At 40.5% G+C, this 16,584-nt stretch overlaps 1 protein-coding gene across 2 annotated transcripts in view; it reads left to right on the top strand.

Annotated features, from left to right (window-relative positions):
• Window positions 1-16,584, top strand: part of TFDP2 (transcription factor Dp-2) — a gene marked incomplete at both ends in the record, with an annotated part of 44,039 nt that overhangs the window by 6,556 nt on the left and 20,899 nt on the right. For both annotated transcript variants that reach the window (XM_082003622.1, XM_082003621.1), the window contains one exon: window positions 12,769-12,872. In XM_082003622.1, the coding sequence (XP_081859748.1) occupies window positions 12,769-12,872 (104 nt within the window). The remainder of the gene's footprint in view (window positions 1-12,768; window positions 12,873-16,584) is intronic.

Raw genomic sequence — 16,584 nt, 5'->3', positions numbered from 1 at the left:
AAAATGTATTTTGTTTAAATGTTCAAAATGTACATCCACACTGGTAGATGTTTTGTCACTGACATGCAAGTGTGCCCAATCCTCAGGTTTTCAGAGAGGAAAAGAGAGTGTAGTAAAAATAGTTAGAGGATAAAAGAAGCCCTTTTTTTCTTTCCTTGGTGGTGAATAATGTGCTGAATTTCCTGATTTTCACCCCACTCTTGAAGTTCCCAGACACTGTTGTAGTCCAAATGGGAGAGAAGGTTAAGTGTGACTTCATGGTCAGTGATACCTTGTGGTACTTAAAATTTTAAGTGTTCTAGACAATTTACAACAATAATTGTATTGTCCTATCCTGTTTCATCTTAGCATTTCTAGATTAATCATTTTTGACTGTAAAACTGTGTTGGCAGTCAGAACAGCTAGAGGATTCCAATAAAACACAACTGCAACCCCTTACCAATATTGGAAAACTTGAGGGTTTACAATCCAGGAAATGTTTCAATCAACCTTTCTAAGTAAATACTGGTTTGCTGTTTTCCACTGCAATAAACAAATGCAGATAACTAGCTGGAAGAATGATTTTTGGCTCATTGCAGAAGTTCAGATGCATCGGAATCTGAAAGAGTCTAAATAGAAAATGGCTAGAGCTACAGTATCTTCGTAGTTTTCTAAACTATGCAGAACATTACAGACTGGTTTTAGGCCTTTGAGAATTAATTTATTGTGCATAAATTGTGCATATGGTGATATAATTGCCCTTTGTGTTTCATTATTTTGTGATTAATGTTGTTATGATACTAGGGAAGAAGACTAAGTGCAACATTTTCAAATAATTTCTGTGAGACAAGCAATTGATTTGTTCGGAGAATAACTGAATGGAATAACTTTATAAAGGATAGGACATTACTGTTAATAGTAATATCTCAGTCATCGTGACCCCAGTCTTTATTAGATTTTACTTCTGGGATGATAGATGTATTATATGCCTCCATTCTTCTGTATTTTTTAAAATGTTACACTCAAATGATTTTATTTTTTTTTAACCTTGAGGTGTAATTAAAAATCATCGGTATCTCTCTTGAGGTATAAGATCTTGTTCATGCTTGCTTATTCTTCTTGGAGAATCAAATAGTCCATAAAAGCTGGAAAAACTTGCATGTTGGTATCTAAGCTGTCTCTTACTTTCTTTCTGAAGTATCCTTTACTTACTTCTTCTGCCATGTCCACTGTTGAACTCTGGAAATTAAGAAGGGGGGAAGAAGCTCCAAACAGGCATTGAGATCCATTAACTCTTAAGAGGACTTTGTGAACTTCCTAATGAATACAGTTTTTATTGTTTTATCCATTATTTAAGTTAACTCATTTGCTATAGTAAAAATAAAGGCAATTTATTGCTACATATCTGAGCCTGTTCATAATGTGCCTTCATAATATTCTTAGACTGAAGCATGATTTATGATATGTTCAAGAACAAGAGAGAGAGGCCATTTGTTCAGATAAGGATATTCTTGAAAGCATCAGATTTCAAGTGCTAGAAATTTATGTTTAGAGAAGTTGCATATTTTTTTCTTTCTAAAAGGATAATTACTTGTGGTGTGTGTTTACTTATTATTTGCCTCTAGCACAAACATACTAATTTAGTACCAGTCTTGCATTATAGGAACACTTAAGATTCCAGTGCTGAGCCATGAGCACATAGAAGATTCATAGAATCACAGAATCATTAAGGTTGGAAAGGACCTTGGAGATCCAGTCCAACCATTAACCCAACACCACCATGCCCCCTAAACCATGTCCCGAAGCACCACATCCACATGTTTTTTGAACACAAAAAAATTCCTTTCAAATCCCATTTGTTTTCCTTTTTTTTTTTAATGAACTCTCATCTTTTATTATACTACGAAATCTATTGCATAATCCTGGCTTTACTGGGTTTAATTTTGAAAAATGCTGGACTGGTCTAGGTAAACCCTCTGCCACTTTGCCTAATAACAGTAGACTGCAGCCTGAATCTTTGAGGATGCTGTTTCAAACCGCAGGAGAATATCTTGAAACACTTACCAAATCACTTGCTCTCTCTGTACTCGTAGAGGTGCAGTCTCATTTTGTGGTATTAGCACCACTAGATATGTAGGGGAAATTTTACAGGTTTTTCACACCAAAAATGCGTAATCAAAATAGCTAATCACTTGACCCTTGCATTCTAAAATTACTTTCTCTGCTTTTTTTTCAATTCACATGCTTAACTTTAAAAATCTCTTTTCTGCCTGATTTTTTTCTCCTGAACCATCTGAAGCAGCTACTCAGTTGCTGCTGTTCCAGTGTGTGTTTGATCAGCCTCCATTTATCCTTCCCACCATGATCTGTAGCGCCTGTGCACTATTACCTCTGGATATTTTCCAGGTTTATTTTGCTACAGGAGAAGTTAGTTCTTAAACTACTGCTGTGCCACTTCTGCTGATTTTTAAATCTGAATTACTGTTCCTACATAGGTTGACAGGTTGTTTGGTTTATTTGGGGGTTCAGTTTTCTTATTGCTTGTTTGTTTCCTGTGCTTGTTAGTGAATACTGTGGTCTTCTTGCTGTAGCTTTTTTTGATTCAGTTTTTTTATAATACTTTCAGTATTTTTTTATTCCTTGTATAGATGATGTCTGGGAAAAAGAAGCATTTGTAGTACCTGGTGTCTAAATGCAATACAGCTGTACTAAGGAATTCAATGTTTTAAATGTGATGATTGCAGACTCAAAGCACATACATCCAAGTTTGTAATCCTTATAAAAAGATTTAGTGCCTAATTCTGAAGGGAACTAGATTTTTCTTTCTGCGTGTGCTGGGAAGAAATAAGACAGTGCTCAGCAGGGCATTAACTCAGATTTGTTATTCACTTTGTTTAGTGAACAATTCCCATTCAACAGACAATTTACTTTCCTACCTTTGTTGCCTTTAACTCACAGGCAACAGGCTCTTTTGGCTGAAGGGTCTCCATTTGGAGCTTGTTGCCTCTGCTTGAAATGAATACTCACTGGATCTGAGAGGGAATGTCGCATGCAGATGGCTCTTGACTAATGGCCAGGGCACTCACCTAATGCCATCGACCACTTGTTGCAAGGACGGTCATTGAGTAAAATATTTTAAGTAGTCCACACAGCACAGTCTGGATATCTCCTTTCTGAAAGTCGTTTTCACTCGGTCTTTGACGTAGTAGGTTCTTATAGTAGGTTCTTATTGTTACAGTCAAAATTGTTCATTGATGGCAAGCTGGGCTGACTGTGCTTCATTTCCTTGTCTGAAAGTACCTGGCAGACTAATGATTAAAATTATTCCTATAGGATACCTGCATTTTAATTCTCCCAGACAGAAAAAATTTGCCCTGGTTCTCATTCTTCAGTGAATGAATACTCTTGGGCTAATGAATGCAAAAGGGATGCTTCCTCTCATGTTTTGCAGAACAGAGATGATTGTTGCTGTTCTCAGCCTTGGGGATAGACCTGTATGTATGTGTTAGGTATTCTTCTAGCGCTTTATCATGGATTGTGCTTGTTGGGAGAAACTCCTGGTATGGTTCATGTTAAGACGACTGACACACTCCTGGGTGTAGGCAGAACTTTGGGGCGTAATAAAGTTAATTAACAACTACTAATGTACTCCATTATTTAGGCAAAATCCTGGTTTAAGTGGCAAGATGTCTTTGTGGGGTTCGCCCATTCTGTTAAAATTATTAAGTATAATAGTTCAGTTTAATAGTTCAGTTCAAGTTAGTTCTTAAACAGGTATAATGAGGTTTGTGTATGAGTTGGGTAGTGACAGTTCAGTTGTGATTCTGGGGTGATTGTTTCAAGCTGTGAATCAGACATACTGTGGAGTTCATGTTGAAACCAGCATGTATAACCAGGAGAATTTAAAATTTAATCTGTTTGGGAGACATTCCCAGTCAATAAGTTAAACACTTCCAGTTTTGTAATCCTGTTCATATATATCATAAAAACGGAAAATCAAATCTTTTCCCGCTGATTCTAAGCACAGGGCACGTCTGTATTACCACTTAGTCACTTGTCCCGTAACACCAGCTTGCCTGCCCTCCATGCATCCACACATATCTGCAGCTTTGAGGGCTCTATTCCAGTTTAAGGAATAGTTCCAAGACTACCTGATCTGCTGAGCATTGGAGTTGCCAGGGTATGAAGCCCTGTAATAAAATCAAGATTTGCAATCGGGTATTACTTGCAAAATCATTTTAGTAGTCACAGCAGCTGCTGCTTCTCAGCTGTAAATTCTCTGTGGTGTGGTGCTATCAGGTGAGCACTGTAATTCAACCCACCTGAAATGAGTTAATATGTTACCTTCTGCAGGGACATGCACAGGGACAGCGTGTCCTAAAGATTCCTTTGAACAAAACAAGGTATGCAGAGAACTCCAAATTTGAAAGCAACTTTAGATTTCACAGAATAGTTTGGGTTGGAAGGGACCTTTAAAGGCCATCTAGTCCAATGCCCCAGCAGTGAGCTGGGACATCTTCAACTTGCTCAGAGCCCTGTCCAACCTGACCTGGGATGTCCCCAGGGATGGGACATCCACCACCAGTTAAAAAGATTTCTATTTGATCCGTGCAGTTGTGCAGCACAAGCTGAGGTGCAGTGGGCTGGAGCAGAGGAGCCATTGCTGCCCACCCCGCTGGCTGCCCACCAAGGAGGGCGGAATGGACCCCTCCATCTGCCAGTCGCTACAGCTCCTCCTGTGGCACAGCACCCTGTCCTTAACGCAAAGAGTGTTGACTGCTGTGGGGGCCGTGTCTCTGCTGCGCTCCCACGGGGTACTGGTGTTTCTTGCCTCGAGACTCTGGCCTGAGCAAAATCTTTTTCAACTCCTTTAATTTCCAGGTGCCGCTACCGAGGCCGTGCCGCTGTGTGGGGCTGGCTGGATTAAAATCGGCTGTTTAAATTTAGAGATAACGGCGTGTGCGTGACGAGGCTTGCAGCTGCACGCGTGGCAAAGGAGAGGAGTCGCTGCGGCGGGTCGGGGGCTGCCCCGCCGCGTGCGGCGCCTGGGCGTGCTCGGCGCGCGATTGCTCCCGCCTGGCCCCGCCGCAGGCTGCCCCGCGCCACAGCGACGCGCGCGGGCGGGGGCCGCCATCGCCGCCGCGGAGCGCCGCGGCCTGGCTCTCCCGGTTCAAACTCGGGGGGAAGCGCGGAAGACGGAGCTCCTGACTGAACGCGGGTAGCAGGAGCAGAGTGTTTACAGTATTAGAGGAAACGTGCGCTTGAAATGCTCGGACTGTGTGTGGTGCGGCAGAGGCGTGTGCTGCCGTCCAGGGGGCCCTCGACAGGCGGGGAAGTTCATGGCGGCGGGGAGCGGCCCGTGCAGCGGTACAGGCTGGGGCTGACCGGCCGGCCGGCAGCTCTGCAGAAAGGGACCTGGGAGTGCCTGTGGGCAACAGGTTGACCATGAGCCAGCAGTGGGCCCTTGCCACGAGGAAGCGTGGAATTGAAGGAGCGTTGCCAGCAGGTCCAGGAAGGTGACCCTTCCCCTCTGCTCAGGCCTGGTGAGCCACTCCTGGGGTACTGTGTGCAGGATGGGGCTCCCCAGTGCGAGAGAGAGACACAGGCATAGTGGAGAGGGTTAAGATCATGGTCAAGATCATGAAGGGACTGGAACATCTCTCAAATGAGGAAAGGTTGAGAGAGCTGGGACTGTTGAGTCTGGAGAAGAGAAAGCAGGGGGGTGGGCGGAACTCATCAATATATATAAATATCTGAAGGGAGGGTGCATAGAGAGTGGAGGCAGGGTCTTTTCGGTGGTGGCCAGTGACAGGACCAGAGACATGGGCACAGAGTGAAACACAGGAGGTTGCCTCTGAACATCAGGAAATACTTTTTTTACTGTGAGGGTGATGGACTATTGGCACAGATTGCCCAGAGAGGTTATGGAGCCTCCATCCTTGGAGATACTTGGAAGCTGTCTGGGCATGGTCCTGGGCAGCCTGCTCTGGCTGGCCCTGCTGGAGCAGGGGGGTTGGACAAGATGACCTCCAGAGGTCCCTCCCAACTGTTCTGTGATTCTGTGTGCAGATTCTTGTAACTTTGCTTGTTAAGTACATCCCCCAAGAATAGTTAGTTGAGGGGGGTTGGGTGTAGATGTGAGTTAAGGTTTTTCATAAACTTGAGAAGTTGGGGTTTGATCAAAATTATTACAGTTACAACAGAAGCAGCAAAATCAGTAGAAACGATCAGCAAGGCTTGGTTTTGGGGAAACAAATTCTTCCCAGACTTTGAGCTGAAAAACTCCCTATGAGAATTTATTTCTGAAAAAAACCAAGATGTCTTCCATAACAAGGTTGTTTAATTCAAAACTTGTAGCTGCTGGTAGGAATGAAGAGGTAATACATCTGATATAAATGGAAAAAAGTCTAGTAAGAACTAAATTGATAGGTTGCATTTTTAATTATACTGTTTCCAAGGTCTTGTTTTGGCATGCTTTTAGCTTATTTTAAAAATACTTGACATACATGATCTGCAAGTAAGGGATATTCCCAAAAGTAAATCAGATCAATTAAATACACAGAGAAGTCACCTGGGGCACAAGCTTAATTTTCAGTAGATAATGACGTGAAAATTTAAAAAGAATCTAAATTTGTAAATGTCTGTAAAAAATTATAAAGGTTACTGAAACTGTATTTTGTTATCTTTCATGGGGAATACTCTTGCACATGAAAAAAGAGTTTATTTCACAGGTTAACTGTTCTGTTTGCCTCCTAAACAAAACCTATTGGCTAACCCAGTGTATTTGTGTCTGAGTGAAGACATTGGGTACTGATGCACAAACAGTCTATCAACAGTGAGTTGACAATTAATAGGATGTGGAACAAAGAAGCAACAGTTTTCAACTGGTTGACTATAAGTGACATATTTGAGTCTCATCTTAAAATGCATAATGTAGATTGTATTGTCCTTACTTAATACTTTTGCTTACTACATTCTTAAATTCTGTGAGTTTACATGGTGTTCTCTGTTTATTGCTCGGGAGTCCAGCTCTAGACCACCAGTCCTGCGACAGGCTCCATGAGGGAGGAGGATCCCTTAATCAGATAAAGTTGCAATCCAGATTGTTTTGGGTGGGAATCTTAACTTTTAATACAACTTTGCAATGAACTTGGTTTCAATACTTCTTTTTTTATGCAGTGCATGTTAGGGTTGGCATTTTGGGAACTTCTCAATGCACAGGAGTGCCATATGCCTATGCTACTGCAATGGAAGCAGTAAGGCAGGTGTCTCTCTCTTTTCTTCTTTCTGTTTTTTTAATTAACGTATATTTACCATTTTCTGCCTTTTCGCTTGCTTTGATAGATCTCTTTGGTAGCAGTGCCAGTTAAGCTGGCTCTGGTAACCTCACAGCTTCTTTTAAACATTTTCATTTGCTTAGTGCCAGCATAGTTGTGTAGGTGGCTGAGCAGTTCGCTGGACCCGAGAACAGATTCAGTCGAAAAATACCTGTTGTTCCCCCTATTTATAGTTTTTAGTAGGTTTATAATAAGTTTGTGCAATAAACAAATGAAGAAATGTACCAATATATGCATACTAATAGAATGTTAATAATTCAGGTTTTCTATAAGCTTTTGTAATACTGTATCGTAATCTTAGGGATCAGTTCATGTTTTAGTGTAACAGAGGAGCCTGAGGACACATCACATATGTTACTGCAAAATATCTTAAATGGACTTTTGATATTTCACAACTCTGAACTGTTTTTTCTTGCCATTACTGTCAAGCCATAGGCTGTATCATTTAAAATGGCTGTTCATTGATACGCTTTGAAAAATGTGGATGTTTTTTTCAGAGCTCTGAATATGAAATCTAAATTACCAACACTTCTCTGGTGTTTTGTCTAAAAACTCAAAGACCTTTTTTTGTTGACGTTCGCATTGTGTGTGACCGCAGCTGGTTGGTCTGCGCTTCCCATCAGTTATGGTTTCCTTCAAACTGGCTGTGACAGATTCTATAGATTGTCCGATTGACATTGTTTCTGAATATCTTTACAACTAAGCTGCAGACCTAAAAGATTTAGTTATACAGCAAAAAATCACTAAAACCTCCTTAGCTTCATATTTGTGTAGGCGTCCATGTTGTTGCATGGAGTTAAGCTATTTAGGATGCCACATAACGATTTAAGGTTAGTCTTGTGGGATGGTTGGTTAGTGTGTGCATGTGAGCATACTTGTACATAAGCATGAATAACTTTGTTCCGTGACTGCTTGAATTTGAAGATAATTTAAATTTAATTTTTCTTTGGGCGTGCAAGTAAAAATATTTCATAAATGCCAGGAAGAGTAATGATTATGCAGTGATCATGTTTTTCTAAAAATAAAATTCTAAAAATACGAAACAGTAGCAACACTGGTTTTTCTTCATGAGAAATAACAACAGTGGTGACTGAGGGATGGAAAAATAGTTTATGTAGAAGCAAAGTGCTTTTGTTCTAAGAGAAACACATATATGTCCACCAACAGATTTTTATTTTGAACTTGCATCAGTGACGAGCGTGGCTCATTTGTGGTGGTTTTATATAAATTGCAGTCAAAGCCTCTCCGTGAGAGTTTTAAGTGGGTTTCTTTCCCATGTGCTTGGTTTTCCATAGGTAAAATGGGAATAATGACACTGGCCTCCTTTGTGCTTCGAAAGTACTGCTGAGAAACGTTATATAAGAATTGAGTATTATTATACAAATCATTCTAGTTTGATCCATCTCTGCTGACCTTTTTCATCCATGCAGTGAGATTACCGTGACTAGGAGGCTGATGGGTCTTATTGTGTTCAGCTTACCACTGTACGCACTGCTGTTTTTCAGTGGAACATAAATCAGTATAATCTTTTTTGTCACCAAATGATGGGCGTTATTAAGACGTGGCATTTATTTGGAATTTGATCATGTTTAAAGCCCTTACAATTGCTATGTGATAAAGTATATATAATTAGTTTGGTGGTACTTCTGCTTTAAATTGAATACAGAAATTTGTTGAATGTTTTTTAGAAGTCTGTTGAACATTTTTTAGGTGATCTGGAAACAGCGTGACATCTACTTCCTCCTTCCCCTCGTTCTATGCTGTTTTATAAATAAGACTTGAAGAGATTGTTCTTGTTGATGATTGCTGGTTTATAATACTACCTTGCCTCAAAACTTTAGAAATTACCAGCTCATCAGCAAACAGAGGTGCACTAACCTCAAAAAATTCAGTGTAAAATACAGCTAGTCATCTTAGCAAGCAAGTGCCTGCTTTCAGAGCCAGTTGTACTTGTGTTGGCAGTTTCCATTTTGTGGTGATGTTTTTACTGTGCTGGGACTGGTCTTGGCCAGCTCCAGGTCTTTCAGTGGCAACTGTGTCCCACGGACCTGGGCTGCTGCTGCGCAAGGGCAGCGGGCAGGACGGGATGCTCTTGGAAGTTGAATTTCTCTTTGTTTAGAGTACAGTGACACTGGTGATATTGACTGCAAAATCTGTCTCTTCAGGTTGGGGTGCTGATGTGATCTATTTGGAAATGCATTAACTTTTTGCAGCAACTAACTGAACATGTTTGCTGTGGAGAGAGGGGAAGGTGGTGTTTCCACCATTAAATATTTAGAGCAGTTGAGGTCACATGAGTATCTGGACCATGCCGATATTTTTGAAAGAAAGAGAACAGGAGTGAGGGAATATTTTATTTGTAAGTTATACAGAAAGTCATAAAACTTTTTATTTACCATCTTTTCAACTGCTGACAAACACACAGAATGACCTCTCTCATTGTGAAAAACGTGGTTGCTCTTTTGTCCATGGTGGATGAGAGACATCTCACTCATAAAAAGAAACTGCTCCCTTTCTGTCCTATCTGTGTTTAAAAGTGTACATATTCACCCATAAAGAAACTTAAAGACCAAGGGCAGGGAAACATTTCTTTGAAAATTCGTCCAACTCTTAAAATTATTTTGATGCTGCTACTGCCAAATGGGGGATTTGTGTAGGGATTAGAAGATGAAGATCCTTCTTACTGACAGTAACTCTAGCCAAAAAGACTTCTAAACATACATAAGCAGCTGTCCTTCTAAAATCAAGATAATTTGAACGACCCTTGTATTTACTAAATTTGCTCTAATGGTGACAATATATGTGTTTGTCTAGGTAGCCTTGTAAATGAAGGCACGGTGCAGCAGTAGCTCTTAACTAGGTTTTTTTTCCAGGGCTGCTACAGTAAATCTGATGGTTGTGTGTGGCTTTAGCCATGGCTGCTGTATTTTTAAGGTACAGTTTTCAGAGAGTCTGCAAGGGGAGTTACATATGCATGTGTGTGGGTATACACGTACATACATATGTTAAAAACTATTGCCCGTGCAAACAGATTACAATCTCCATGCCATATGTTGAGAAAGAAACAAACTGTGCACAGCGATTGATGTGGGACGGTGGGTAGACACGTACATTTAACTGTACACCCGCAGTGCTAATTGTACAGTACAATTAGACCTGACAGGTCTCAGTCTTACATGGTGAGACGTGACGTTACAGTTCCTCTCGCAGGCCAGGCAGTGTCGCTGGAGACGCCTCTGATTTAGCCCTGTGGTGAGAGACCTGTAAGCCAAATGCTGACATTTCAGAATTTTACTGCACTTTATGATGTGACCTTATGTTGTTGGCACCAGAGGAGTAATTTACTTATTTTCCCTAGTAAGAAAAGGGACAAGGAGCATGAGAGCTGATCTTGGAGAAAAAAGGGTCAAAAATTTCACCTGCAGCAGAAAAGAGGAAAATTTCCACAGCAGTAGTGGGAAGTGACAGGCATGTTACTGACAACAGCCTGCAATGAGAGGGGAGGCTAGGTTTTTATGAGAATATGCTAGCACAGCTTAGCAAATCCTGGGCAAAATCCTGTAGTGAGAGTAAAATTGACAAGTAACTGGCCAGCTTGGAGAACTATTTTGAGCTCAAAATGTGAACACAGCGTATGTAAATCATGAATTGCTGTTGTCTTGTGCACTCTGGCAGTACCTGAGAAGAGGTGTTTCATAATAGGGCAAGGATTTACTGTGGGTGTGGGTTTTATGAGGTTTTTTTCCTACGTGAGTTAGGTGACAGAATAAATTACTCAATTTATTGAATAAAGAAGCAGCAAGCTGCTTCTGAAGATGTTCTCAGATACAGATCTGCCTTTTGGAAAATTAATACTTAGTAGTAGTGTTACTCTAGATGCCAAAGGAATTATACATACAATCATCCTTGTCCCAAATTGTAAATATTTCTCATATCTCTGTTCATTTTTTATAAAGGTGAACCTTTGTGTATGTCTGCACCTTTCGTACTTCTGTGCTGTAGCTACAGAAGATCCTTTTTTAAGTATTTTTTTTCTCTCAGTTGTGTTGCTTCTGCTTCATATTACAAAGAAATTAAACTGTTGAATTTATGACCTTCCAGTTACCTCGTGGCAGAACATAAGTGTACTAAAATAAAATAACAACAACAACAACAACAAAATACCACCAAGGTTCAGGACCAAGTGAGAAGAGAAGAGTGGGCAGTGGAGGAGAACAGGTTATGTGAGAAAAGACCAGGGAACAGAGATGTCAAACACCACTGAGCCTGCTTGGGGCCATCTGGGCTAAGCTGAATGTTGGCCAGCTCCTGTGGAAGGGAGAGGGCAGGGCAGTGGTGAGGGCTTCTTCACCACCGCTTCAGCTTCTGTCTGTTAGAGCCAGAGAGCGTACGGAGCTCTTCAGGAGCCAGTCCTGGTCCTTATGGCTCATGACCCCAGCTAGGCCCAAGCCGACTCTGGGTTTTGAGGCAGTGGCAGCTCTTCCTTATATGTGATTCTGCCTCCAGACCTACCACTGTCATTCCCGTTTTGAATAAGGCTGTGCATAAGAATGGGGGGAGGTATTTGATTGATCGATTCCCAGCTCTCTTGCTTTGAATCATCAGAGAGACAGCAGCTGCTGCTGCCACAATGTCCATAGATAAAGAAGTGTGTTCACTGCTTTGAGTGGCTTGCGTGCAACAGTCTGAACACTCATGGGCTAGCGGTTGCGCTGCATGGTGGTTTTGATTAAGACATTAAGTCTGAATAATCAAGATTACAAGATACGATTTTGAATAGAGGAGCAGCAGCATTTGTGAGGCTCTCTGCATAGAGCTGTGCTTCTCTGTGTGAAGGCAGGATGAGTTAGCTCCATAAGCAGTCTGGGATCACAAAGATGATAAACATCTTGGGATGAGAACACGTTGGGTTAGAGATGGCATGGTTGGCTTTATCTTGATGTCCAGCTGCCTGCTCTGTCACTTTAGGTAAGTTGTAAAGGTGTCATTTACTCCATCTGTACAGCGACGGGCTTACTTCACTAGTGTTTATAGAATAGGCTATGAAGATACATGGATACATATTTTGTACACGAGCTTATGATTGTAAATAGGATTTGTATGCTGACTTCTTTTCTAGAAGTATATTAATTAATTTTAACTTTTAATGCTGAGGTATGGCAGGCTATGTGCTCTTTGTCTTAGGCAAGAAGAAATTGTTTCTGGAGAAAAATACATAGATACTACTGTGTCATTTTAAAGGTAAAATAATGAAGGTGTAGTTTTGTGAGGTGTTCTTGTGATGTCTGCTAAAAGGTCTGGAGGCTGTTATGTGAGGGTGTGTTTGCAGCATACGAGACCAAAAAAGCTAACCCGATTCCAAAAAATTAAAATGATGCGAGAATTTGCCGACGTGTTATTCATAGGTTACTAAGGAAGTAATTTAAAACTCTCCTTTTAATGCTCTTTTTAGGTAATATTTCAATAATCACATTACCAGTTTCCAGCACCAACTCCCCAACTAAGATTTTGCCAAAAACCTTAGGACCAATCAATGTGAATGTTGGACCGCAAATGGTAAGTTTTGCAACTACGGTAATGCTAACTTGTGTAACTAGCTGCGTGACTTCCTGTTGGTGTAATATGGAAACATGAAAAACAAAGATGTGAACAGTGCGAGGAACTTGCAGCTTCCTGCCTCAGCAGCAAAGGCGGCTCAGGTGCCCCAGCTGGATGGAAAGGCGATGACGTGTGGGCACAGCAAGCTTGGCGTGCCAGAATTGCCACTCCCAACAACGGTCTTGTACGTGACCTTAGGGAATACCTGTCTTCCTGGCTTGGAATGGAAATTGAAACAACTTTACCAGTTGACATTTTAACTATTACTCAGAAGTGTATTAAGAAAAAAAAATCTCATTAAGAATGTTATTGATACTCTTTGAATATTTTGAGTCATATTCCCACCAGTAAATTTCCAGAATTGCCCAAGACTAAATGTCTCAGATGTGTTGCTAGAGATTTAACTTGTTGAAACTACTCATCTTAAAAATGTCTTTTCCTGTCAATGATAACTGTATATGAGTGTATATCGCTGTTTCAAGGATTCTGGATCTGCTTTTGAGAAAAATTTTCGATTTTCTGGTGGCCAAAGTACTAAATAGGCAATACGGTGAACTGTTTCTAGTAACCTGATGGCTACTTGCCAAGCTCTTAGCCTGAGTACAAGAACCATTTAATGTGTTATAAATAATTGTGGTGGGTCTTTTTCACATCAGAGATTACTACTGTTCTTCAGTGGCTTTTATCCCGGTTGGACAGGTGGGCACAAGCATTGCAGCCAGGCCCCCCAGGCTGTGTTCTCCACTGTGTCGAGTTCTCCACCTGAAACACTAGCCACAGGCTGTCTACCAGAACGCTGTCTACAGCGTTCCTCTGTGCTCCGGTACTGATGCAGGTGTTGCTAGAGCATGTGCCCTGTAGCACTCCACTGGAATTGTTCTACTGCAAAAGATGTATTTTGCGAGTGCAATAAATAATAGCCAAGAACAGGGGACAGCCATCAGTTAATGCAGTTCCTACTCTTACCAGTGACTTCTCAGGGCCCTGCTTCTAGTATAAATGATCCCTAGTTACAGTTCAGGTTCTATAGCAGGTAGAAGTTGCAAAAGGTACTGCATGGTGTGAGACACACTTCTTTTTTAATTTTTTTAATTATTTTATTTTATTTTATTTTATTGTGATGCTTTGCAAGGATAGATCTATATTCAGAAAACATTTTCTTATTAAATAGCCATTCACACAGGCCTCCTAAGACATCCAGTATACGGCTGTGTTGTGTCCCAGGCCATTTAAGAGAGAATGTTCCCAAGTTCTTAACAGTGGGAATGTTATCACTCCTTTGGTGTCTCACCTGTGTTAGCAACATCCTGCTGCCACGAGGGTTTTTGGTTTTATTTAACCACTGTAGGTTACAGCCACTGCAGCTGCTCCAGATCCTTCAAACCAGCACACAGCCCCAAGATCAGTGCAGTGGCCTGTGCGCTGGACAGTGACCGTTGGTCTCAATCCCTTGAGGTATGGCTGTGCAAACAACGAAATGGGCACAATTTGCAGGATGGATTCTTGTGTACGGCTGTTTGTTACAGTTTCTTTAGATTCAGTCTGTAGGTGTAAACAGCATAAGTGTTACTGATAAAAAATTAGTGTTTAATTACAGGGATTTAACACATCCTACAGATGCTCTATTTGCCAAATTAGGGTGAGGTTTTCTTTCTCTGGTTTTATGCTATGCAGTGAATTCACGTGATTACTTCAGGCACATTGGAAAAATGTTTGCTGTTAAGAGAAGATGGAATTAGTCCTCTGAAAATACTCGGTGTAGCATCTTTTGTGAAAGCAAACATTCACATGGATTTGTATACCTGTGACATGTCTGTCCCTGCATCTGAGAACTTGCAGCTTTAACAATAAGCTGTAGGCAGATGGATTTTTGTGCTTGTGCAACTACCGCCTGTAAGTGCCCGTCAAACACGGCATGGCTGCCGTGGGGAACGGGCTCCCAGCAGAGCGGGTTGCGGGTGTTCGTTTCCACTAGATGGCATGAAGGGATAGAAAGGCATGGGACAGGTCAGTCTGGAAACACCCGAACATGATTTTGCCATCTCAATTTATTATAGTGGTTGTCACAAGAAAATTCTGAGGAGATTGGATATGAAATGCTCTTTTATTACACATTTTACCAGCGATTTACAAGACATCAGTAGAGCAATGCGAAACCTCAGAGAGGCTGGAATGTGGTAATGCATTTCAGTGTGCAAAACAGTTAAAACCTTTTCTCTCTGGCATGTGTCTGCTATATGCTGGCAGAACCATATGCTTACTGCAAGTAAGAGTTATTTATAGTGTTGCAAGAAATGGATATAAAAAGTGACGGATTGGATCGATGTTTAATGGAAATACTGCGTTACTGATTCTCGCTTATGTACTGGTGTTACACCAGTCCTGAACTTAGGCAAGCTTTTAAAAATCAATCGTTCCATCACAAAATGTTTCTGACTTTAAGCCAACGTAGCAGTAAGTTGATAAAAGTTGATACTTTTCCTGTGCCTGGACACAGTGTGTAAAGCAGCCAGCCAGGCATCTTTGCTCTCTAGTATCAACCAGTAAATACCTAACTTCTACCTTGTTTTGGTTTTCCTGATTTTTCTGTTTTCACATATTTCTGTCAAAATATCCCTTTGCAAAAATAAGTAAGATTAATTTATGTCTTCAAGATAAAAAATATATGCATGCAATCACGGCGCGATGTCAGGAGGGATGTGAAGTAATGCTCAATGAGCTAAGAAATAGGAGATTCTTCAGATACCATTTTTTCTACTTGTTTACACAATATTGATGGATACCAAAGTATCTGCCATATACTTACGTGGGTGTTGGGTAAGTTACATAGCAAAGGAAAGTACAAAGTTTCATACAGTAGGTAATCAAAACGACAGTAGCAAATGGAGTAAAGTAAAACAGAGTTTGAAAAGCAAAATAAGGTATATGAGTAAAAAGCATTGTCCAAGAAGTTTTGGTATGAATCTTAGCATATGGGAATAAAAAGAATTTTAACATGTGTTTTATTTTAAAGATTAAGTAATACTGTTTCATTTTTAAATACTATGTAAATTGTTTTGGTGACCTACTTTAAAGAATTAACTTAGATGTGATTTAGAAGTTGAGACCAAGTGCCTTAGTGTTAACCATTGTGTATACAATTTCACCAGGTTTGAATAAATTTAAATTCTATTTATACTGTACAGACTTTACATTTAATTTCATAGGTACAGTGTTGTATTATTGGCTTGCTGGAATGCCTTGAGATCTTGTGAATGCTGGAAACTGTAGGGAATACTTGCAGCTCGGATTGTCTTTGGCACCATAGACAATTGCAAGAGACAAATCCATTGGAAAGGAGGCTTTAGTGATTACGGTGATCAAGAAACAGTTAGATGTATATAAGTACAGATCCTGTCTGCCATACCTAGTAATTCTATTTATTTGATGAATTCGTGTCCATATGAATACTATAGTAATATGGTGCAATTAGTAGAAAAGTAATTAACAGCACTGCAATTACTTTCATTTATGAGGATCTTCTGATGACATCTCTTCTGTATATCTTGACTGTAGCTTGCATCTGGTACAGAATTACTATTTTTTTGTTAGTTCCATGCTTAGTAGGAATTTGGGGCTGTGGGTAACCTCTGTTTTCTTAAAAGAGCTGTGTTTTTTATTTCTAAATTTC

This window comes from Phaethon aethereus, assembly GCF_964289735.1.
Source record: "Phaethon aethereus genome assembly, chromosome: 9".
NCBI lineage: Eukaryota > Metazoa > Chordata > Aves > Phaethontiformes > Phaethontidae > Phaethon > Phaethon aethereus.
The sequence above is the reverse complement of the archived record's forward strand: the minus strand, read 5'-3'. Positions and strand labels throughout refer to the sequence as shown.